The 25888-nt window shown below is 46.1% G+C and overlaps 2 protein-coding genes and 1 long non-coding RNA gene across 3 annotated transcripts in view; 2 read left to right on the top strand and 1 right to left on the bottom strand.

Moving 5' to 3' along the window:
- Positions 1-770: 770 nt before the first annotated feature.
- Positions 771-1242, top strand: LOC127916950 (uncharacterized). Its single transcript, XR_008096704.1, has 4 exons — positions 771-875; positions 928-980; positions 1034-1086; positions 1192-1242. It is a non-coding gene; the product is annotated as an uncharacterized LOC127916950 (long non-coding RNA).
- Positions 1243-4397: 3155 nt separating this feature from the next.
- Positions 4398-6262, bottom strand: LOC118372297 (relaxin-3 receptor 1-like). The gene has a single exon (XM_052500304.1). It carries the CDS (start codon positions 6048-6050, stop codon positions 4842-4844), a length of 1209 nt encoding a protein of 402 aa, XP_052356264.1. The 5' UTR covers positions 6051-6262; the 3' UTR covers positions 4398-4841.
- A 2666-nt stretch (positions 6263-8928) lies between these two features.
- Positions 8929-25888, top strand: part of LOC118372296 (A disintegrin and metalloproteinase with thrombospondin motifs 7) — a 200145-nt gene continuing 183185 nt past the window's right edge. Inside the window, exons 1-2 of the mRNA XM_052500303.1 lie at positions 8929-9348; positions 16690-17057. Coding sequence (XP_052356263.1) covers positions 9231-9348; positions 16690-17057 — 486 coding nt within the window. The 5' untranslated portion in view covers positions 8929-9230. The remainder of the gene's footprint in view (positions 9349-16689; positions 17058-25888) is intronic.

The following is a 25888-nucleotide window of genomic DNA, read 5'->3' on the forward strand; positions in this document are numbered from 1 at the left end:
CATTTCATCATGACCCAAGGAATGCACATTTTGGTTTTTGTCCTAGCACTACACAGCTGATTTAAAAAAAAACATAGCTTGATGATGAGTTGATTATTTGAATCTGTTGTGCTAGGGAAAAAACCCTAGCTTGATGATGAGTTGATTATTAGAATCTGTTGTGCTAGGGGGGAAAACACTAGCTTGATGATGAGTTGATTATTAGAATCTGTTGTGCTAGGGGGGAAAACCCTAGCTTGATGATGAGTTGATTATTAGAATCTGTTGTGCTAGGGGGAAAACCTAGCTTGATGATGAGTTGATTATTAGAATCTGTTGTGCTAGGGGGGAAAACACTAGCTTGATGATGAGGTGATTATTAGAATCTGTTGTGCTCGGGGGGGAAAAACTAGCTTGATGATGAGGTGATTATTAGAATCTGTTGTGCTAGGGGAAAAACCCTAGCTTGATGATGAGTTGATTATTAGAATCTGTTGTGCTAGGGGGAAAAACCATAGCTTGATGATGAGGTGATTATTAGAATCTGTTGTGCTAGGGGGGAAAACCCTAGCTTGATGATGAGTTGATTATTTGAATCTGTTGTGCTAGGGAAAACCCTAGCTTGATGATGAGTTGATTATTTGAATCTGTTGTGCTAGGGGGGAAAACCCTAGCTTGATGATGAGTTGATTATTTGAATCAGTTGTGCTAGGGAAAAAACCCTAGCTTGATGATGAGGTGATTATTTGAATCTGTTGTGCTAGGGGAAAAAACCTAGCTTGATGATGAGTTGATTATTTGAATCTGTTGTGCTAGGGGGGAAAACCCTAGCTTGATGATGAGGTGATTATTAGAATCTGTTGTGCTAGGGGGGAAAACCCTAGCTTGATGATGAGGTGATTATTAGAATCTGTTGTGCTAGGGGGAAAACCCTAGCTTGATGATGAGGTGATTATTAGAATCTGTTGTGCTAGGGGGGAAAACCCTAGCTTGATGATGAGGTGATTATTTGAATCTGTTGTGCTAGGGGAAAAAACCCTAGCTTGATGATGAGTTGATTATTTGAATCTGTTGTGCTAGGGGGGAAAACCCTAGCTTGATGATGAGGTGATTATTAGAATCTGTTGTGCTAGGGGGGAAAACCCTAGCTTGATGATGAGGTGATTATTAGAATCTGTTGTGCTAGGGGGAAAACCCTAGCTTGATGATGAGTTGATTATTTGAATCTGTTGTGCTAGGGGGAAAACCCTAGCTTGATGATGAGGTGATTATTTGAATCTGTTGTGCTAGGGGAAAAACCTAGCTTGATGATGAGGTGATTATTTGAATCTGTTGTGCTAGGGGAAAACCCTAGCTTGATGATGAGTTGATTATTAGAATCTGTTGTGCTAGGGGGGAAAACCCTAGCTTGATGATGAGGTGATTATTAGAATCTGTTGTGCTAGGGGGAAAACCTAGCTTGATGATGAGTTGATTATTAGAATCTGTTGTGCTAGGGGGGAAAACCCTAGCTTGATGATGAGGTGATTATTAGAATCTGTTGTGCTAGGGGGGAAAACCCTAGCTTGATGATGAGTTGATTATTAGAATCTGTTGTGCTAGGGGGGAAAACCCTAGCTTGATGATGAGGTGATTATTAGAATCTGTTGTGCTAGGGGGGAAAACCCTAGCTTGATGATGAGGTGATTATTTGAATCTGTTGTGCTAGGGGGAAAACCCTAGCTTGATGATGAGTTGATTATTAGAATCTGTTGTGCTAGGGGGGAAAACCCTAGCTTGATGATGAGTTGATTATTTGAATCTGTTGTGCTAGGGGGGAAAACCCTAGCTTGATGATGAGGTGATTATTTGAATCTGTTGTGCTAGGGAAAAAACCCTAGCTTGATGATGAGTTGATTATTAGAATCTGTTGTGCTAGGGGAAAACCCTAGCTTGATGATGAATTTATTATTTGAATCTGTTGTGCTAGGGGAAAACCCTAGCTTGATGATGAGTTGATTATTTGAATCTGTTGTGCTAGGGGGGAAAACCCTAGCTTGATGATGAGTTGATTATTAGAATCTGTTGTGCTAGGGGGGAAACCCTAGCTTGATGATGAGTTGATTATTTGAATCTGTTGTGCTAGGGGGGAAAACCCTAGCTTGATGATGAGTTGATTATTTGAATCTGTTGTGCTAGGGGAAAAACCCTAGCTTGATGATGAGTTGATTATTAGAATCTGTTGTGCTAGGGGGGAAAACCCTAGCTTGATGATGAGTTGATTATTAGAATCTGTTGTGCTAGGGGGGAAAACCCTAGCTTGATGATGAGTTGATTATTAGAATCTGTTGTGCTAGGGGGGAAAACACTAGCTTGATGATGAGGTGATTATTTGAATCTGTTGTGCTCGGGGGGGAAAAACTAGCTTGATGATGAGTTGATTATTAGAATCTGTTGTGCTAGGTGGGAAAACCCTAGCTTGATGATGAGTTGATTATTTGAATCTGTTGTGCTAGGGGGAAAACCTAAATGTTGTCCCGAGGAGTTAGTGAAACGCTTCACCACACCTCTACCAAACATAATAGTTTTATTTTGATTTAACCAAGTAGGACTCATTGAGGTTAGAAACCTCTTGCCTGGGTGACCTGGCAAGACGTCAAAACAGGGAAATAGCAGCGTATTTCAAAAAATACAAATACATAAAAAATATTAAACTGTAGCTATCAAAAACATTGTCTTAAAAACAGGGAAGGACACTTAACTCCCCAAACTTGAATATCTTTTGAAGCATGTTCCAGAATGAAGGGGAATTCTGGGGGATCTTGTTTCCCCATATCAGTTCTAGACTTAGGAACAGACACGGACGGCAGCGACTGAACGAAGACTGTATTGAGTGACTGACCTGGTCAGGAAGGAACAGAGACACAAAAGGGGCTGCCTCATCAATGCTTTCTATTTACACAAAAGTGCATCAGTGTGTTTGCACCATGGAGAGAGAGGTCGATTGCACCAGGCCATACAAATCACAGTGATGGGTGAGAGAGGAATCTGGCATTGGTGATACATCTTAAAAGCAACATGATACACTGTGTCCAGAGTTCAGGTACTTGCTAAGGCCTGCATATAGGCACTATAATCCAGCACCGATAACAAAGTGCTTTGAACAAGATCCTTTCTGACTAACATTGAAAAACAAGTTTTGTTCCTAAAAGAAAAACCCAATTTCAACTTCAGTTCTCTGGCGAAGTTATCAATGTGCTGTTTAAAATTCAGCTTTTCTTCTAACCAATTCCCAAGATACTTATAGGTGCCCTTATCAGTTTCCTGACTTTTTAGAGTTGAAATGTGCAAGTGACTCCATGTGTCTACTTTCAAAGAGAAAACCCTTTCCTTGCATTAAGCACAAGTTTAAATTCAAACAGCATCAAAAGCCAACTGTAAATCCTGAAAAGCCTTGAAGATGTACAAGAATAAATAATTCTGTCATCAGCATAGAGTCTTCGCTGTATCATTTATATGCATTGTAAAAAAGGATCCTTTGAAGCTCAGATGTATCACCCTCTGTGCTACACACTGTATGCTGTCAGAAAGGTCGTTTTGGAACCAATCCAATGCTTCAACACTTAAACCAACCTTTTTTTGTCAGGGATTGGTCAACAAAGGCCTTTGATAAGTCAATAAAAATGAAACACAGTGATTTTTCTTGTCCTGAGCATCTAGGATATCACCTACAACCTTCGTTACTGCAGTAATTGTACTTGGCTCTAAAACCCGACTGGAATTTAGATCAAATGAGATATTATACAGAAAGTCTTTCAATTGTGAGTTCAACCAGCTTTTCCAAAGATGTTTCCAGTGCAGACAGTTTACAAACGGGACTATAGTTATCCAACGTTATCCAATTGACCCGCACAACACATTGCCTGAATACATCAATCGACCAAGATGTATCAGGGTGACGTAAGCTGCTTTCCAGACTTTTGGAATCGTATCACTCGCCAATTAAAGATTGAATATATGCGTGAGAAGGACAGCAAAGATCTCTGCACCAATTTGGGGAAAATAAATGTTACATTGGTCCGGGCCGGTCGATTTCTTAATATTAATAGATTTGAGTGTCATTACGATTTCTGAAAGTGTAATCTCGGTAAAATGAAGTAGATAACCGTAGGCCGGCTTCCGGAGTTGGCAACCTTCTCAAACTCTCTATATGAACGAAGAAAATACACATTCAAATATGCTTATCTTTATTTATAAAGTACTGTCTACTTGCAATCCATTATATCGTCGCAGTTACAGCTCAACTTGTGCGGCCTTACGCAGTAAGTAATCTCCAATAACGCATTGAATATCTTCAATCGACTATTTCTCGACATCTAATGAGTTTTAGTAATTGATATCTAGCAACTTGACCCACACAACATATTGTCTGAATATATCAATCGACCAAGATGCTTAATTGATATTCTCTTTATTTCACATACATTGCAATGACCCTTTTACATTCAGCCATATATCCATATACCACAACAGAAGCACTGATAACATATTAATATGATCACATTTATTTCCATTTTCATGTACCAAAAATGTGTGCATTGTCTCTGAATGGCAATGTGTGAGCTTGAATGGAAGACAGAAGAAACATCTCAACATTCCAACACAGGGCATAACATCCACAGGGAATATGGACTTCGGTGTACTCTACATTTGTGACTCTCTTTTCTTAAAATCAACATGTAATCATTGCGCGTAAAGTTTACCAAGTACATGTCCTACCCATTCCAGTGCGTGCCAGGGACGCACCAAATTTCCGTAAATACTGCTTTATAGTTCCAAAATGCATGCGTAATTACAGCAAGTCGTTTCATAGAGTAAGTGAATTATGTCTGGTGGATGCACTGTGAATCTTCAGGTGCCATTCCGGGTAGACCCGGTATTGCGGGAAGATCCGGTCTGTCAATAAAGGATAGTCGACATTGTGTGGTGTCTAGAACATTCAAGGGAATAACCCCTTGGTTGTCGTCGTGTGTTACACGTGTGTTGCACGTCCCCGTAAACGTACGTATTGTACAGGCTTTGGAGATGGCTGGTGAGGAAATTCTCCAAAACAAATCCTTCAGCATCTTTCTGAATTCTCGTCGCATGAGACAATACAGAACTGGGTTCAAGCAGCTATTGGCATGCGCGAGGCACACAGTCACCGGGAATACATAGGTGTGGACCAAATAGTAGGATTTATCCCAATTGACAGCGTTAAATTTCACCAATACACCCCAGAATGTGATGGCGTGATTTGGCATCCAGCAAAGAAAGAAGGAGAGGACGACGATGGTGACAGATTTGGTCACCCTTGACCTCCTTTTGGGGTGGTTGTTGTTCATGCTCCTCAGACGGATAAACCGTAAGAGCATCAGATAGCAGACGGACACTATCAGCATGGGTATGACGAACGCTATGATGATTTTTTGGAGATGATAGAGCGCGAGCCAGTCATGTCCCTCGGGGAACCTGATGAGGCAGAGCTTCTCCCCGGCCACTATGGTCACTGAGGAGAAAATGGTAGTGGGTGCTGTGGCAATGGTTGCGGAGACCCACAGCACCGCGCACACCAATTTCACCGAACACGACCTCTGTCTCGACCGGTTCTTCAGAGCCGAGGCGACAGACCAGTATCTGGTCACACTCATAGCAGTCAGAAAGAACACGCTAGCGTACATGTTCATAACTGTTACGGAAAGGATGATTTTACACATGGCGTCTCCAAACGGCCAGCTGAAGTCCAGCGCGGTGTCCACTGCCCAGAACGGCAGAGTCAACACAAACTGGAAGTCCGTCACTGCCAAGTTGATGATGAAAAAGTTAATACTAGATTTCTTCCGGCCCTGTTTTAACCTCATTAGGAAAAAGACTAACAAGTTCCCAATTAACCCTACCGCGCACACAATGGAGTAAACAACGGAGATGATTATCCTTAGAATCGGAGTGCCGTCCGCGGTCACGTCAATATCCTCCAGACTGCCGAATTTGTCATTATCCATTAAAGTCCTGTTCAATGCCAAAATCCCGCTGTGGTTGAGTAGCTCGCCCATCCTCACAGATAAGAATGCAACACCGGTGCTTCTACTAGCATCAGGTCGCTTCTCGATGGCCTATCACAGAATAGTCCTCGCGTTCCATACAGTTGAGTGCTTATTTTAGCTGTTCATTTGAAGTAATTGAAGCTTGTATGATAAAAGTTATCGTGTCTACAGTCCTATATAACGCCACAATCAATGTGAAACTTTGCATCTTGACTGGAGTCTTATACAGGTGCGTAGTCGTGCGTGTTCACAGCGCCTGCCCCTGCATCGCGTGGATTGGTCGTTTGAGACGTGATGGACCTTTCTGTCATGGACCTTTCTGTGATAGACCTTTGTGAATAAACTGCTGATAGGTCTCGACAAAAATATGAATTTTCAGATACCAAAATAAAACAAGTTACACTATATGTATAAAATAACGTGGACACCCCTTCAAATGAGTGGATCCAGCTATTTCAGCCATACCCTTTGCTGACAGGTGTATAAAACTGAGCACACAGCCATGCAATCTCCATAGACAAACATCGGCAGTAGAATGGCCTTACTGAACAGCTCAGTGAATTTCAATGTGGATGCCATCTTTCCAACAAGTCAGGTCGTCAAATTTGGAAATGTCTAGGAGCATTAACGGCTCAGCTGGGAAGTGGTAGGCCACACAAGCTCACAGAACAGCACCGCCGAATGCTGAAGCGCATACAAATCGTCTGGCCTTGGTTGCAACACTCAATACTGAGTTCCAAACTGCCTCTGGAAGCAACATCAGCACAAGAACTGGAGCTTCATGAAATGGGTGTCCATGGCAGAGCAGCCACACACAAGCCTAAAATCACCACGCGCAATGCCAAGAGTCAGCTGGAGTGGTATAAAGCTTGCCGCCATTGGACTCTGGAGCAGTGGAAACACGTTCTCTGGAGTGATGACTCATGCTTCACCATCTGGCAGTCGGACAGACTAATCTGGGTTTGGCGGATGCGAGGAGAATGCTACCTGTCCCAATACATAGTGCCAACTGTAAAGTCTGGTGGAAGAGGAATAATGATCTGGGGCTGTTTTTCATGGTTCAGGCTAGGCCTCTTAGTTCCAGTGAAGGGAAAACTTAATGCTACAGAAAACAGTGACATTCTAGACAATTCTGTTCTTCCAACTTTTTGGCCCTTTCCTGTTCCAGCATGACAATTCCCCCATGCACAAAGCGAGGTCCATACAGAAATGGTTTGTTGATCGGTGTGGAAGAACTTGACTGGCCTGCACAGAGCCCTGACCTTAACCACATTGAACACCTTTGGGATGAATTGGAACGCTGACTATGAGGAATCTCTAATCGTCCAACATCAGTGCCCAACCTCACTTATGCTCTTGTGGCTGAATGGAAGCAAGTCCCTGCAGCAATGTTCCAACATCTAGTAGAAAGCCTTCCCAGAAGAGTGGATGCTGTTATAGAAGCAAAGGGGGACCAACTCCATATCAATGCCCATGATTTTGGAATGAGATGTTTGATGAGCAGGTGTCCACATAGAGTACTTGTTTATTATATATGTATATATGTATATACACACACATATATACACACACACACATACATATATATACACATATATACACACACACATATATAAACACACACATACATACACAGCAATGTATCGGAGGAAACACCATACACCTGGCGACGGTGTCAGCGTGCTTGCGCGTGCTTGCGCCCCGGTCCGCCACAGGAGTCGCGATGTGACAGGCTGCGTCGTCCATGGGGTCTCCCGGTCGAGGCGGGCTGCTGTTTTTATATGGGGAAAAATGTCCCTGACACTTAACAAAATATAATTAATTATGGGGAGATTATTTACTTGACCATTCGCCAATACTTTATGGTTTGAATAGGACCAAAATAGTGTGGTAAAACAATGAAACAGTTGTTCCTCCCTTGGGCACGAAAGAATACCAAAAACTCCCCCTAGTCTAGCCTACTCATATCGGTTTCCTTATCGGCTTTAACGTGGCAGACATGACATTTTACAAGTCTTTTTCCTTCTTCATTCTAACGTATTTTTCCTTCTTCATTCTATGACATTTCCATATTTATTCTCGACATTTTGTGCCAAACTGACCGCCCTCTTCCGCTAGAGGGGGCAACATGATGGCTCAACCAGCAGGAGATCAGTGAAGGACGCTATGGGGAACGTGTCAATCTTGTTCCACGGAGGATGGTGTGTCTGCGGGTTTTTGCTCCTCCTTTGTACTCGATTCATTAAGGTCACTGATAAGTAAGGAACTCCCCTCACCTGGTTGTCTAGGTCTTAATTGAAAGGAAAAACAAAAAACCCAGCATAGGCCCTAGGAGGAATGAGTTTGACGCATCATTTCCATAAGGGGATACACAGTATTCTGAGCTCCAAGATGAAAGTATCATTTTCTAAGGAAACTATAATGCAATTGATCAGTCGTGTTTATGATTTCCTTGGAGTTTGGGGCTCCTCACAGTGCATAATGCACACAGGTCCCGTTATGCATTGGTGCTCTGCGCAGTAACCATGCGAACGAGATTATACAGTAGGCTAAAGTGTCGCTGTAGGCATATAATATACAAGCAATATTATTTAATATGGTGTTACAATCGTAACATTAGCCTTTATTGCGTGTCGGGATGCCTATTTGACATCCGGTTAAATGTGTCAATTCGATTTTCCTCAACTATCCCACTTTATTTACAATTGCACACCATACGTATTTTTATTTTAACAGGCAATCCAACTAATTGAATGTAATAGTTTCCCCATCACCTACCATCCCCTGGGCTACTACTGAAAGGAATTCTCTCAAGTCCACCCACTAAACTGTATCGGAGAGGGAGGTTCTTCAGCAAAGTTCGGCTTGTTAGGGAAAGTTCCTAACTGTCAGGGCTGTCGAAGGGGCCTTGATGGAAGAAAGGAGGACATCGTCTTGTCATCAAACAACACTTACAGTTTACAATTCTTGGAACGCAAAAGACGCGTGTGAAAATCACTGAGGAAGGATACAACGTCGTACAGAAGTTAATTAAGTTTATATCGCCGGCGTCACGCTTTCTATGTCTAAAGTACATGGTTCTAGCGGGATATAAGTGTTTCGCTACTAAATTGAAAGTGTTTGAAATGACAGTCGGTACAGTGAGGATAAAGCATAATAACATATTGTCTTTCTTTACCTTCCAACAAGATGATTTACTTACACTGCGGACTTGCACAACCTTTCTCTCCAATTTACTTTTTGGTTGCAGCGGGGATCTTGGCGATGTTTAACAACAGTAAAACATTTGGATTTGAACAAGAGACGGGTAAGCCAGCCTCTTAAAATCAATGAATCATTCGTCTGACATATAACGTTACTTTTATTTTAAATAGTTTTATGCAATAGTTCAGCTATGCTGGCATTTTAAAATGTCAGTAACAAGGGGACCTCTGCAGACTATTGGCAACTGCTCAGCTCCACATAGACTCAACTCACACACACATAGCCTAGCGATGTGACTGATCTCCACAACCTCAACTCACACACACATAGCCTAGCGATGTGACTGATCTACGCAACCTCAACTCACACACACATAGCCTAGCGATGTGACTGATCTCCGCAGCCTCAACTCACACACACATAGCCTAGCGATGTGACTGATCTCCGCAGCCTCAACTCACACACACATAGCCTAGCGATGTGACTAATCTACGCACCCTTTACACACACAGACTAGTGATGTGACGGATCTACGCAGCCTCAACTCATGCAAACATAGCCTAGCGATGTAACTGATCTACGCAGCCTTTACACAAACAGCCTGGTGATGACTGATCTATGCAAGCAGTTCACTTGGGAAATATTTACACTTATAAAGGTTATGTTTTCCCATTTTATGCATTGAATGAGGTGCCGAAATCCCATGAGCACATGACTCAAAACAGACGTGATGTTCCCAGGCTATACCTATTTCCAGCTTGTATGAGAACAGCTACAGTATTTCAGGGTTTTTTCCCCCACCAGAGTGATGCATAATTGAGCCGCCTCTAACGCTTCAGGCCATGCTTAAAATTCTAGTAGCCTAGCTGTAGTTTGCTACCCTAAACTTAACTTGGGTCATGCCTGAATATAAACACGCTCATGCTTACCTACTGTGTCTGTACCTCACAGTGATAGTCACATTCATTCCACTAGTCAATTTAAACTGCCCTGCAAACAACATGAGTGAATGGCATCAGGATTAATTGTGTTGAGTTCTTTAAAGTATTGGCTCCCGTTAGTCCAATAACTCATGCTGTGTTGGGATCAGTGGAGGCTGCTGAGGGGAGGACGCCTCATAATAATGGCTGGGACGGAGCGAATGGAATGGCATCAAACTATGTATTTGATGTATTTCGTACCATTCCACCTAATCCATTCCAGTCATTACCACAAGCCGTCCTCCCCTATTAAGGTGCCACCGACCTCCTGTGTTTAATATACTAGATACAGTAGTTAACCTAAAGTTGGCCCCTGAGCTGAAGTGTCTTGGTGTGAGAAAAAAGGGGGGTTGATTTAAAAAAAGAATACCAGTACTACACTTACTTTTGAACAAATATTCCAGTTGCGCATCTCTCTCTTTCTCTCCCCTCTTCTCTCTCTCCTTCACCCCTTCTCTCTCTCCTTCACCCCCTCTCTCTCCTTCACCCCTTCTCTCTCTCCTTCACCCCTTCTCTCTCTCCTTCACCCCTTCTCTCTCTCCTTCACCCCTTCTCTCTCTCCTTTACCCCTTCTCTCTCTCCTTCACCCCTTCTCTCTCTCCTTCCCCCTTCTCCCTCTCCTTCTCTCTCTCCTTCACCCCTTCTCTCTCTCCTTCCCCCTTCTCTCTCTCCTTCCCCCTTCTCTCTCTCCTTCACCCCTTCTCTCTCTCCTTCCCCCTCTCTCTCTCCTTCCCCTCTCTCTCCTTCCCCCTTTCCCCCTTCTCTCTCTCTCCTTCCCCCTTCTCTCTCTCCTTCCCCCCTTCTCTCTCTCCTTCACCCCTTCTCTCTCTCCTTCACCCCTTCTCTCTCTCCTTCACCCCTTCTCTCTCTCCTTCACCCCTTCTCTCTCTCCTTCACCCCTTCTCTCTCTCCTTCACCCCTTCTCTCTCTCCTTCACCCCTTTCTCTCTCTCCTTCACCCCTTCTCTCTCTCCTTCACCCCTTCTCTCTCTCCTTCACCCCTTCTCTCTCTCCTTCACCCCTTCTCTCTCTCCTTCACCCCTTCTCTCTCTCCTTCACCCCTTCTCTCTCTCCTTCACCCCTCTCTCTCTCCTTCACCCCTTCTCTCTCTCCTTCACCCCTTCTCTCTCTCCTTTACCCCTCTCTCCTTCTCTCTCTCTTCCTTCACCCCTTCTCTCTTCTTCACCCCTTCTCTCTCCTTCCCCCTTCTCTCTCTCCTTCCCCCCTTCTCTCTCTCCTTCACCCCTTCTCTCTCTCCTTCACCCCTTCTCTCTCTCCTTCACCCCTTCTCTCTCTCCTTCACCCCTTCTCTCTTCTTCCCCCTTCTCTCTCTCCTTCCCCTTCTTCTCTCCTTCTCCTCCCCCTTCTCTCTCTCTCCTTCCCCCTTCTCTCTCTCCTTCCCCCATTCTCTCTCTCTCCTTCACGCCTTCTCTCTCTCCTTCCCCCTTCTCTCTCTCCTTCACCCCTTCTCTCTCTCCTTCACCCCTCCTCTCTCCTTCACCCCTTCTCTCTCCTTCACCCCTTCTCTCTCTCCTTCCCCCCTTCTCTCTCTCCTTCACCCCTTCTCTCTCTCCTTCACCCCTTCTCTCTCTCCTTCACCCCTTCTCTCTCTCCTTCCCCCCTTCTCTCTCTCCTTCACCCCTTCTCTCTCTCCTTCACCCCTTCTCTCTCTCCTTCACCCCTTCTCTCTCTCCTTCACCCCTTCTCTCTCTCCTTCCCCCCTTTCCCCTTGGTCTCCCTGTGTTCTGTATCAGCTTTAGTGAACAAGGGAAAGGCCTTCCATAAGCAGTCTAGATACACCCTTGGGCTGTTTGACACTCTACCATCCATACAAATCAACCGTAGCGGGTGCTCTGGGGAGCCAAGGCTAAGTGTAATGGGTTTGCGAGGCGATGGACTGACACAGGGGAGATAGCTTGGTACTGCAGCAGTGGCATTTGGGATGGCACTTGACACTACTGGTGGGCACTGTCCTCTATCAAAGGATTCAACAGTCTCAGGGTTGGTATAACACATTCCCTGTGAGAGCGACTCTTATTAACACCCCAAATCAAAGAAAAAAAACAATCACTACCCTTCACCTCCTATATACCTCCACCGCATCTCACCCATTCAAATCAGCTCCCTGTTTACTCCTGTGAGACAGACTGGTCTGACTTTTGAAGTGAAACCTGTTCTGAATTACTCTTTGAATTTTAGGCAGGAATAAAGATGTCTTACAGATCTTTCTGTTAGGTCTGTGTTTTATAGAGCACCACTGGCATACTACTAGGGCACCACTAGCATACTACTAGGGCACCACTAGCATACTACTAGGGCACCACTAGCATACTACTAGGGCACCACTAGCATACTACTAGGGCACCACAAGCATACTACTAGGGCACCACTAGCATACTACTAGGGCACCACTAGCATACTACTAGGGCACCACTAGCATACTACTAGGGCACCACTAGCATACTACTAGGGCACCACTAGCATACTACTAGGGCACCACTAGCATACTACTAGGGCACCACTAGCATACTGCTATGGCACCACTAGCATACTGCTAGGGCACCACTAGCATACTGCTAGGGCACCACTAGCATACTACTAGGGCACCACTAGCATACTACTAGGGCACCACTAGCATACTACTAGGGCACCACTAGCATACTACTAGGGCACCACTAGCATACTACTAGGGCACCACTAGCATACTACTAGGGCACATCTAGCATACTACTAGGGCACCACTAGCATACTACTAGGGCACCACTAGCATACTACTAGGGCACATCTAGCATACTACTAGGGCACCACTAGCATACTACTAGGGCACCACTAGCATACTACTAAGGCACCACTAGCATACTACTAGGGCACCACTAGCATACTGCCAGGGCACATCTAGCATACTGCTAGGGCACATCTAGCATACTACTAGGGCACCACTAGCATACTACTAGAGCACCACTAGCATACTACTAGGGCACATCTAGCATACTGCTATGGCACATCTAGCATACTACTAGGGCACCTCTAGCATACTACTAGGGCACATCTAGCATACTACTAGGGCACATCTAGCATACTACTAGGGCACATCTAGCATACTGCTATTGCACATCTAGCATACTACTAGGGCACCACTAGCATACTACTAGGGCACATCTAGCATACTACTAGGGCACATCTAGCATACTGCTAGGGCACATCTAGCATACTACTAGGGCACATCTAGCATACTACTAGGGCACATCTAGCATACTGCTATTGCACATCTAGCATACTACTAGGGCACCACTAGCATACTACTAGGGCACATCTAGCATACTACTAGGGCACATCTAGCATACTGCTATGGCACATCTAGCATATAGCTAGGGCACATCTAGCATACTGCTAGGGCACATCTAGCATACTGCTAGAGCACATCTAGCATACTGCTATGGCACATCTAGCATACTACTAGGGCACATCTAGCATACTGCTATGGCACATCTAGCATACTACTAGGGCACCACTAGCATACTACTAGGGCACATCTAGGAATACTACTAGGGCACATCTAGCATACTACTAGGGCACATCTAGCATACTGCTATGGCACATCTAGCATACTACTAGGGCACCACTAGCATACTACTAGGGCACATCTAGCATACTACTAGGGCACATCTAGCATACTACTAGGGCACATCTAGCATACTGCTATTGCACATCTAGCATACTACTAGGGCACCACTAGCATACTACTAGTGCACATCTAGCATACTACTAGGGCACATCTACCATACTACTAGGGCACATCTAGCATACTACTAGGGCACATCAAGCATACTACTAGGGCACATCTAGCATACTACTAGGGCACCACTAGCATACTACTAGGGCACATCTAGGAATACTACTAGGGCACATCTAGCATACTACTAGGGCACATCTAGCATACTGCTATGGCACATCTAGCATACTACTAGGGCACCACTAGCATACTACTAGGGCACATCTAGCATACTACTAGGGCACATCTAGCATACTGCTAGGGCACATCTAGCATACTACTAGGGCACATCTAGCATACTACTAGAGCACCACTAGCATACTACTAGGGCACATCTACCATACTACTAGGGCACATCTAGCATACTACTAGGGCACATCAAGCATACTACTAGGGCACATCTAGCATACTACTAGGGCACCACTAGCATACTGCTAGGGCACATCTAGCATACTACTAGGGCACATCTAGCATACTGCTAGGGCACATCTAGCATACTACTAGGGCACCACTAGCATACTACTAGGGCACATCTAGGAATACTACTAGGGCACATCTAGCATACTACTAGGGCAAATCTAGCATACTGCTATGGCACATCTAGCATACTACTAGGGCACCACTAGCATACTACTAGGGCACATCTAGCATACTACTAGGGCACATCTAGCATACAACTAGGGCACATCTAGTGTAACGGATGTGAAACGGCTAGCTTAGTTAGCGGTGTGCGCTAAATAGCGTTTCAATCGGTTACGTCACTTGCTCTGAGACCTTGAAGTACTATTTCCCCTTGCTCTGCAAGGGCCGCGGCTCTTGTGGAGCGATGGGTAAAGATGCTTCGTGGATGACTGTTGTTGATGTGTGCAGAGGGTCCCTGGTTCGCGCCCGGGTATGGGCGAGGGGACGGTTTAAAAGTATACTGTTACACTAGCATACTGCTATTGCACATCGAGCATACTACTAGGGCACCACTAGCATACTACTAGTGCACATCTAGCATACTACTAGTGCACATCTAGCATACTACTAGGGCACATCTACCATACTACTAGGGCACATCTAGCATACTACTACGGCACATCAAGCATACTACTAGGGCACATCTAGCATACTACTAGGGCACATCTAGCATACTACTAGGGCACATCTAGCATACTGCTAGGGCACATCTAGCATACTACTAGGGCACATCTAGCATACTACTATGGCACCACTAGCATACTACTAGGGCACATCTAGCATACTGCTAGGGCACATCTAGCATACTGCAATTGCACATCTAGCATACTACTAGGGCACATCTAGCATACTACTCGGGCACCACTAGCATACTACTAGGGCACCACTAGCATACTACTAGGGCACATCTAGCATACTGCTATGGCACATCTAGTATACTACTAGGGCACCGCTAGCATACTACTAGGGCACATCTAGGAATACTACTAGGGCACATCTAGCATACTGCTATTGCACATCTAGCATACTACTAGGGCACCGCTAGCATACTACTAGGGCACATCTAGGAATACTACTAGGGCACATCTAGCATACTACTAGGGCACATCTAGCATACTACTAGGGCACATCTAGCATACTGCTAGGGCACATCTAGCATACTGCTATTGCACATCTAGCATACTACTAGGGCACATCTAGCATACTGCTAGGGCACATCTAGCATACTACTAGGGCACATGTAGCATACTACTAGGGCACCACTAGCATACTACTAGGGCACATCTAGCACACTACTAGGGCACATCAAGCATACTACTAGGGCACCACTAGCATACTACTATTGCACATCTAGCATACTACTAGGGCACATCTAGCATATTGCTAGGGCACATCTTGCATACTGCTAGGGCACCACTAGCATACTACTAGGGCACATCTAGCATACTACTAGGGCACATCTAGCATACTACTAAGGCACATCTAGCATACTGCTATTGCACATCTAGCATACTACTAGGGCACATCTAGCATACTACTAGGGCACATCTAGCATACTACTAGGGCACCACTAGCATACTACTAGGGCACATCTAGCATACTACTAGGGCACATCTAGCATACTGCTAGGGCACATCTAGCATACTGCTAGGGCACCACTAGCATACTACTAGGGCACATCTAGCATACTGCTAGGGCACCACTAGCATTTGATTAAAGTGCTGTGAGGTGCATGCTGCTATTAAAATTCATACCGTTCTTTGAACGGTGCTTGTGTGCGCGTGTACGTTTCTGTCTGCGTGTAATTGAGGGCCTTAAGCCTCATCCGCTCATTGAAGGTGGCACAGCGGGCCAGCACGCCGCCGATCACCGTGATGTTGCCCCCCTGCCAGGATCCGGGTGTAGGCAGACGTAGCGTAGGAGAGTACAGCAGACTGATCGACACTCCAGTCAGCTTCTATAGTAACCCAAAGCCCTAGTTAGTTAGCGCCCGTTGTGAGACCTCATCCACGACTCCACATGACTATTGCCTGCCATTGGTGGATACTGGGTCACATGCTCATCCTCAAGTAAAAAAGACAGACATACTGTAGTCATATTCAACCCCTGTTGAAATGATGGATAGTGTATGTGTTTCTTGTGCAGATGGAACTGTTTACAGCTTGCCAAGTTTGTTTACAACCTCACAGTCAATTAGTAGACAGCATGTTTTTATTTTCTCTCCCAACCAGAGAGCTTTCTACAGGGGCTTCCGCAGTACGAGGTCGTTCACCCCTACCGAGTGGACGCCAAAGGTCACTTCCTGTCCAACTTTGTGTCCCACCGCGTCAGCCGGGTACAACGGAGGGAAACCCAGGGGGAACCAGGAAACCCTACACGGGTGTTCTACCAGTTGCAGCACGGTGGCCACAATCTGCACTTCAACCTCACCCTCAACCCACACCTGCTGGCTCCTGGCTTCCTGACTGAGCGAAGGTACGGTGGCATGGAGGGGGCCAAAATACGCAGCCATGGCCCTTCGCTGTGCCACTTTATCGGGGACGTGTGGGACCAGGCAACCATCAAGGGGAGGGCGGCTATAAGCACTTGTGACGGCCTGGTGAGTGCGAGAGAGGGAGATAGACCGTCACTGCTAACCTACTGAGACCGTCACTGCTGACCTACTGAGACCGTCACTGCTGACCTACTGAGACCGTCACTGCTGACCTACTGAGACCGTCACTGCTGACCTACTGAGACCGTCACTGCTGACCTACTGAGACCGTCACTGCTAACCTACTGAGACCGACACTGCTAACCTACTGAGACCGTCACTGCTAACTGCTAACCTACTGAGACCGTCACTGCTGACCTACTGAGACCGTCACTGCTGACCTACTGAGACCGTCACTGCTGACCTACTGAGACCGTCACTGCTAACTGCTAACCTACTGAGACCGTCACTGCTGACCTACTGAGACCGTCACTGCTAACCTACTGAGACCGTCACTGCTGACCTACTGAGACTGTCACTGCTGACCTACTGAGACCGTCACTGCTAACTGCTAACCTACTGAGACCGTCACTGCTAACTGCTAACCTACTGAGACCGTCACTGCTGACCTACTGAGACCGTCACTGCTGACCTACTGAGACCGTCACTGCTGACCTACTGAGACCGTCACTGCTAACTGCTAACCTACTGAGACCGTCACTGCTAACTGCTAACCTACTGAGACCGTCACTGCTGACCTACTGAGACCGTCACTGCTGACCTACTGAGACCGTCACTGCTGACCTACTGAGACCGTCACTGCTAACTGCTAAGCTACTGAGACCGTCACTGCTGACCTACTGAGACCGTCACTGCTAACCTACTGAGACCGTCACTGCTGACCTACTGAGACCGTCACTGCTGACCTACTGAGACCGTGACTGCTAACTGCTAACCTACTGAGACCGTCACTGCTGACTGCTCACCTACTGAGACCGTCACTGCTAACTGCTAACCTACTGAGACCGTCACTGCTGACTGCTAACCTACTGAGACCGTCACTGCTAACTGCTAACCTACTGAGACCGTCACTGCTAACTGCTCACCTACTGAGACCGTCACTGCTGACTGCTCACCTACTGAGACCGTCACTGCTAACTGCTCACCTACTGAGACCGTCACTGCTGACTGCTAACCTACCTAGACCGTCACTGCTGACTGCTCACCTACTGAGACCGTCACTGCTGACTGCTCACCTACTGAGACCGTCACTGCTAACTGCTCACCTACTGAGACCGTCACTGCTAACTGCTAACCTACTGAGACCGTCACTGCTGACTGCTAACCTACTGAGACCGTCACTGCTGACTGCTCACCTACTGAGACCGTCACTGCTGACTGCTCACCTACTGAGACCGTCACTGCTGACTGCTCACCTACTGAGACCGTCACTGCTGACTGCTCACCTACTGAGACCGTCACTGCTGACTGCTCACCTACTGAGACTGTCACTGCTGACTGCTCACCTACTGAGACCGTCACTGCTAACTGCTCACCTACTGAGACCGTCACTGCTAACTGCTAACCTACTGAGACCGTCACTGCTGACTGCTCACCTACTGAGACCGTCACTGCTAACTGCTCACCTACTGAGACCGTCACTGCTGACTGCTCACCTACTGAGACTGTCACTGCTGACTGCTCACCTACTGAGACCGTCACTGCTAACTGCTAACCTACTGAGACCGTCACTGCTGACCTACTGAGACCGTCACTGCTGACCTACTGAGACCGTCACTGCTGACCTACTGAGACCGTCACTGCTAACTGCTAACCTACTGAGACCGTCACTGCTGACCTACTGAGACCGTCACTGCTAACCTACTGAGACCGTCACTGCTGACCTACTGAGACTGTCACTGCTGACCTACTGAGACCGTCACTGCTAACTGCTAACCTACTGAGACCGTCACTGCTAACTGCTAACCTACTGAGACCGTCACTGCTGACCTACTGAGACCGTCACTGCTGACCTACTGAGACCGTCACTGCTGACCTACTGAGACCGTCACTGCTAACTGCTAACCTACTGAGACCGTCACTGCTAACTGCTAACCTACTGAGACCGTCACTGCTGACCTACTGAGACCGTCACTGCTGACCTACTGAGACCGTCACTGCTGACCTACTGAGACCGTCACTGCTAACTGCTAAGCTACTGAGACCGTCACTGCTGACCTACTGAGACCGTCACTGCTAACCTACTGAGACCGTCACTGCTGACCTACTGAGACCGTCACTGCTGACCTACTGAGACCGTGACTGCTAACTGCTAACCTACTGAGACCGTCACTGCTGACTGCTCACCTACTGAGACCGTCACTGCTAACTGCTAACCTACTGAGACCGTCACTGCTGACTGCTAACCTACTGAGACCGTCACTGCTAACTGCTAACCTACTGAGACCGTCACTGCTAACTGCTCACCTACTGAGACCGTCACTGCTGACTGCTCACCTACTGAGACCGTCACTGCTAACTGCTCACCTACTGAGACCGTCACTGCTGACTGCTAACCTACCTAGACCGTCACTGCTGACTGCTCACCTACTGAGACCGTCACTGCTGACTGCTCACCTACTGAGACCGTCACTGCTAACTGCTCACCTACTGAGACCGTCACTGCTAACTGCTAACCTACTGAGACCGTCACTGCTGACTGCTAACCTACTGAGACCGTCACTGCTGACTGCTCACCTACTGAGACCGTCACTGCTGACTGCTCACCTACTGAGACCGTCACTGCTGACTGCTCACCTACTGAGACCGTCACTGCTGACTGCTCACCTACTGAGACCGTCACTGCTGACTGCTCACCTACTGAGACTGTCACTGCTGACTGCTCACCTACTGAGACCGTCACTGCTAACTGCTCACCTACTGAGACCGTCACTGCTAACTGCTAACCTACTGAGACCGTCACTGCTGACTGCTCACCTACTGAGACCGTCACTGCTAACTGCTCACCTACTGAGACCGTCACTGCTGACTGCTCACCTACTGAGACTGTCACTGCTGACTGCTCACCTACTGAGACCGTCACTGCTAACTGCTCACCTACTGAGACCGTCACTGCTGACTGCTCACCTACTGAGACCGTCACTGCTGACTGCTCACCTACTGAGACCGTCACTGCTAACTGCTAACCTACTGAGACCGTCACTGCTAACTGCTAACCTACTGAGACCGTCACTGCTGACCTACTGAGACCGTCACTGCTGACCTACTGAGACCGTCACTGCTGACCTACTGAGACCGTCACTGCTAACTGCTAAGCTACTGAGACCGTCACTGCTGACCTACTGAGACCGTCACTGCTAACCTACTGAGACCGTCACTGCTGACCTACTGAGACCGTCACTGCTGACCTACTGAGACCGTGACTGCTAACTGCTAACCTACTGAGACCGTCACTGCTGACTGCTCACCTACTGAGACCGTCACTGCTAACTGCTAACCTACTGAGACCGTCACTGCTGACTGCTAACCTACTGAGACCGTCACTGCTAACTGCTAACCTACTGAGACCGTCACTGCTAACTGCTCACCTACTGAGACCGTCACTGCTGACTGCTCACCTACTGAGACCGTCACTGCTAACTGCTCACCTACTGAGACCGTCACTGCTGACTGCTAACCTACCTAGACCGTCACTGCTGACTGCTCACCTACTGAGACCGTCACTGCTGACTGCTCACCTACTGAGACCGTCACTGCTAACTGCTCACCTACTGAGACCGTCACTGCTAACTGCTAACCTACTGAGACCGTCACTGCTGACTGCTAACCTACTGAGACCGTCACTGCTGACTGCTCACCTACTGAGACCGTCACTGCTGACTGCTCACCTACTGAGACCGTCACTGCTGACTGCTCACCTACTGAGACCGTCACTGCTGACTGCTCACCTACTGAGACCGTCACTGCTGACTGCTCACCTACTGAGACTGTCACTGCTGACTGCTCACCTACTGAGACCGTCACTGCTAACTGCTCACCTACTGAGACCGTCACTGCTAACTGCTAACCTACTGAGACCGTCACTGCTGACTGCTCACCTACTGAGACCGTCACTGCTAACTGCTCACCTACTGAGACCGTCACTGCTGACTGCTCACCTACTGAGACTGTCACTGCTGACTGCTCACCTACTGAGACCGTCACTGCTAACTGCTCACCTACTGAGACCGTCACTGCTGACTGCTCACCTACTGAGACCGTCACTGCTGACTGCTCACCTACTGAGACCGTCACTGCTAACTGCTCACCTACTGAGACCGTCACTGCTAACTGCTCACCTACTGAGACCGTCACTGCTAACTGCTCACCTACTGAGACCGTCACTGCTGACTGCTCACCTACTGAGACCGTCACTGCTGACTGCTCACCTACTGAGACCGTCACTGCTAACTGCTAACCTACTGAGATATCTTTTTACTTTCACATCCTAAAGGGTCATGCAAAACATTTAACTTCTGGAACTTCTCTGTTCCTAGGGTAACAAGTCAAAGTAGAAATACAATTGATCAAAAACATAATGTTGATCGATGCCAATGACTGGTCCTATCCAGTTTGTTTTCCACTTTGGTTCTGTGCATGAGAGTGGATAAAAGTGTTTGCTAAATTGCATATATTATTATCATTATACAAAACCAAAGAAGATTTATTACATTTTTAGGTGAAATTGTAAATGACGATTCATTAGAGGTGTATTTAATTCCTCTAGCTCTGATAAAAATATGCTAATGCTTTGCAATAAGCAGTAAGTAGTACTGTATAATGTTGTATGCCACACTGGCTTCAACTTAGTTTCAATCTTTAAACACACGTCTGAACAGATGATGTTTAAGTATTATTTTTTATAGTTATAGTCTCTGAATTCATTACGTGCTGTTGGCCTCATTCCTGCTCTGTTAGTGTAGTTCTATTATTAGATTGTACCATCCATGGAAAACCAGTGACTGGTTGGTGAAGGGACCTGTGAGCTGTGCTTGAGGGGATGCGTTTGACATCACAAGTGTTAGAGCAGCTTTCATCTAAAATCAGGCTGGATGTCATCGATGACATGTGGGTGTGAGAAACATCATAATGCTTCCATGAACAGAACAAGCGATGGAGCCTGTGTTGTGTTTACGCATTATCAATTTACCTCTCATTGTCTTACCTATCCACTAGTGTAGGTCACTCAAACTGAATTATAAAGCATGTGTTCACTGTCACATCTGTGAACGCTGTCCACATACCACCTCTCCTCTGTGACCGCTGTCCACATTCTACCTCTCCTCTTTGTTCACTGTCACATCCCATCTATCCTCTGTGATTGCTGTCCACGTCCCATCTATCCTCTGTGATTGCTGTCCACATACCACCTCTCCTCTGTGACCGCTGTCCACATTCTACCTCTCCTCTTTGTTCACTGTCACATCCCATCTATCCTCTGTGATTGCTGTCCACGTCCCATCTATCCTCTGTGACTGCTGTCCACGTCCCATCTCTCCTCTGTGATTGCTGTCCACGTCCCATCTCTCCTCTGTGATTGCTGTCCACGTCCCATCTATCCTCTGTGATTGCTGTCCACGTCCCATCTCTCCTCTGTGATTGCTGTCCACGTCCCATCTCTCCTCTGTGATTGCTGTCCACGTCCCATCTCTCCTCTGTGATTGCTGTCCACGTCCCATCTCTCCTCTGTGACCGCTGTCCACATTCTACCTCTCCTCTTTGTTCACTGTCACATCCCATCTATCCTCTGTGATTGCTGTCCACGTCCCATCTCTACTTTGTGACTGCTGTCCACGTCCCATCTCTCCTCTGTGACTGCTGTCCACGTCCCATCTATCCTCTGTGATTGCTGTCCACGTCCCATCTCTCCTCTGTGATTGCTGTCCACGTCCCATCTCTCCTCTGTGATTGCTGTCCACGTCCCATCTCTCCTCTGTGACTGCTGTCCACGTCCCATCTCTCCTCTGTGACTGCTGTCCACGTCCCATCTCTCCTCTGTGACTGCTGTCCACGTCCCATCTCTCCTCTGTGACTGCTGTCCACGTCCCATCTCTCCTCTGTGACTGCTGTCCACGTCCCATCTCTCCTCTGTGACTGCTGTCCACGTCCCATCTCTCCTCTGTGATTGCTGTCCACGTCCCATCTCTCCTCTGTGATTGCTGTCCACGTCCCATCTCTCCTCTGTGATTGCTGTCCACGTCCCATCTCTCCTCTGTGACTGCTGTCCACGTCCCACAACATCATACTGTTCCATTATTACTGTATTCCTTTCTCCCTACAAGCCCTATCCAACAACATCATACTGTTCCATTATTACTGTATTCCTTTCTCCCTACAAGCCCTATCAAGAACATCATACTGTTCCATTATTACTGTATTCCTTTCTCCCTACAAGCCCTATCAACAACATCATACTGTTCCATTATTACTGTATTCCTTTCTCCCTACAAGCCCTATCAAGAACATCATACTGTTCCATTATTACTGTATTCCTTTCTCCCTACAAGCCCTATCCAATAACATCATACTGTTCCATTATTACTGTATTCCTTACTCCCTACAAGCCCTATCAACAACATCATACTGTTCCATTATTACTGTATTCCTTTCTCCCCACAAGCCCGATCCAACAACATCATACTGTTCCATTATTACTGTATTCCTTACTCCCTACAAGCCCTATCAACAACATCATACTGTTCCATTATTACTGTATTCCTTTCTCCCCACAAGCCCGATCCAACAACATCATACTGTTCCATTATTACTGTATTCCTTTCTCCCTACGAGCCCTATCAACAACATCATACTGTTTCATTATTACTGTATTCCTTTCTCCCTACAAGCCCTATCAACAACGTCATACTGTTCCATTATTACTGTATTCCTTTCTCCCTACAAGCCCTATCCAACAACATCATACTGTTCCATTATTACTGTATTCCTTTCTCCCTACAAGCCCTACCCAACAATATCATACTGTTCCATTATTACTGTATTCCTTTCTCCCTACAAGCCCTATCCAACAACATCATACTGTTCCATTATTACTGTATTCCTTTCTCCCTACAAGCCCTATCAAACAACATCATACTGTTCCATTATTACTGTATTCCTTTCTCCCTACAAGCCCTATCCAACAACATCATACTGTTCCATTATTACTGTATTCCTTTCTCTCTACAAGCCCTATCCAACAACATCATACTGTTCCATTATTACTGTATTCCTTTCTCCCTACAAGCCCTACCCAACAATATCATACTGTTCCATTATTACTGTATTCCTTTCTCCCTACAAGCCCTATCCAACAACATCATACTGTTCCATTATTACTGTATTCCTTTCTCCCTACAAGCCCTATCCAACAACATCATACTGTTCCATTATTACTGTATTCCTTTCTCCCTACAAGCTCTATCCAACAACATCATACTGTTCCATTATTACTGTATTCCTTTCTCCCTACAAGCCCTACCCAACAATATCATACTGTTCCATTATTACTGTATTCCTTTCTCCCTACAAGCCCTATCCAACAACATCATACTGTTCCATTATTACTGTATTCCTTTCTCCCTACAAGCCCTATCAACAACATCATACTGTTCCATTATTACTGTATTCCTTTCTCCCTACGAGCCCTATCAACAACATCATACTGTTTCATTATTACTGTATTCCTTTCTCCCTACAAGCCCTATCAACAACGTCATACTGTTCCATTATTACTGTATTCCTTTCTCCCTACAAGCCCTATCCAACAACATCATACTGTTCCATTATTACTGTATTCATTTCTCCCTTTCTAATAATATATCTCTCAATTTCTGCCTTTTTTTTCCATTTGTTCTAGAAATTCAAACATTTGCATGTAAACCTAAACATTTGTGATACTTCTAAGTTTAAGTGACTGTAAATGCTTGTTTTCCCCACAATAAGGGACTTTTGGCCAATGGAGAAACTTTCTCAGAGCATCCTCATAAATGTCCATGTTCTTGAATAGTCAACTTCTAGTTGAATCCAAGGTGTATATACTATATAGTGAATATGTCCTTTTAAACTCTTTGAACCTGGGGGAGGGGGACTTACTGGACTGGAAATGTTGTTTCTTTAAAATGATAGCAATTGGATATATTGAGGAGAGATCGACGGGCTCCAGACCCACAGCGTTTGATTTGGCACAATGCCACATTTCGCTCTAAGTTCCACAGCTACGGCTGAGCCAGAAGCCCAGAGGCCAGACTACTGGGTTGAAGACTGTCATAAGTCTAAATCATTGTTGCGGAGCATTCGCGATTTCGCCATTATAGTTATGACTCAATTTCAGTCGGTGCGTTTTCTCTCATATGTCCTTGTATTGCTCCCAAAGGGAAGGGAAAATAATCACATGATAAATCCCAAGATAACTTGCGTTTATGTAATACTGTAACCTAATGGCACATTTTCATGAAGCTGATTGCATTTATTTCTCTCTGAAGCAATTTTGACCCATCTCTCACCCAGTAGAATGTGCTAACTGTGTTCTTCCCATATCAAAGCAGTTGTGATCCCTTGTTCTCCCAGTAGAATGTGCTAACTGTGTTCTTCCTATATCAAAGCAGTTGTGATCCCTTGTTCTCCCAGTAGAATGTGCTGTGTTCTTCCCATATCAAAGCAGTTGTGATCCCTTGTTCTCCCAGTAGACTGTGCTGTGTTCTTCCCATATCAAAGTAGTTGTGATCCCTTGTTCTCCCAGTAGACTGTGCTAACTGTGTTCTTCCCATATCAAAGTAGTTGTGATCCCTTGTTCTCCCAGTAGAATGTGCTAACTGTGTTCTTCCTATATCAAAGCAGTTGTGATCCCTTGTTCTCCCAGTAGAATGTGCTGTGTTCTTCCCATATCAAAGCAGCTGTTC

This window comes from Oncorhynchus keta, unplaced genomic scaffold, assembly GCF_023373465.1.
Source record: "Oncorhynchus keta strain PuntledgeMale-10-30-2019 unplaced genomic scaffold, Oket_V2 Un_contig_1027_pilon_pilon, whole genome shotgun sequence".
Classification (NCBI taxonomy): Eukaryota; Metazoa; Chordata; class Actinopteri; order Salmoniformes; family Salmonidae; genus Oncorhynchus; species Oncorhynchus keta.

Excerpts from the sequence above, each read along its gene's own strand:
- LOC118372297 (XM_052500304.1), bottom strand. The coding sequence starts at position 6,050 with ATGGGCGAGCTACTCAACCACAGCGGGATTTTGGCATTGAACAGGACT.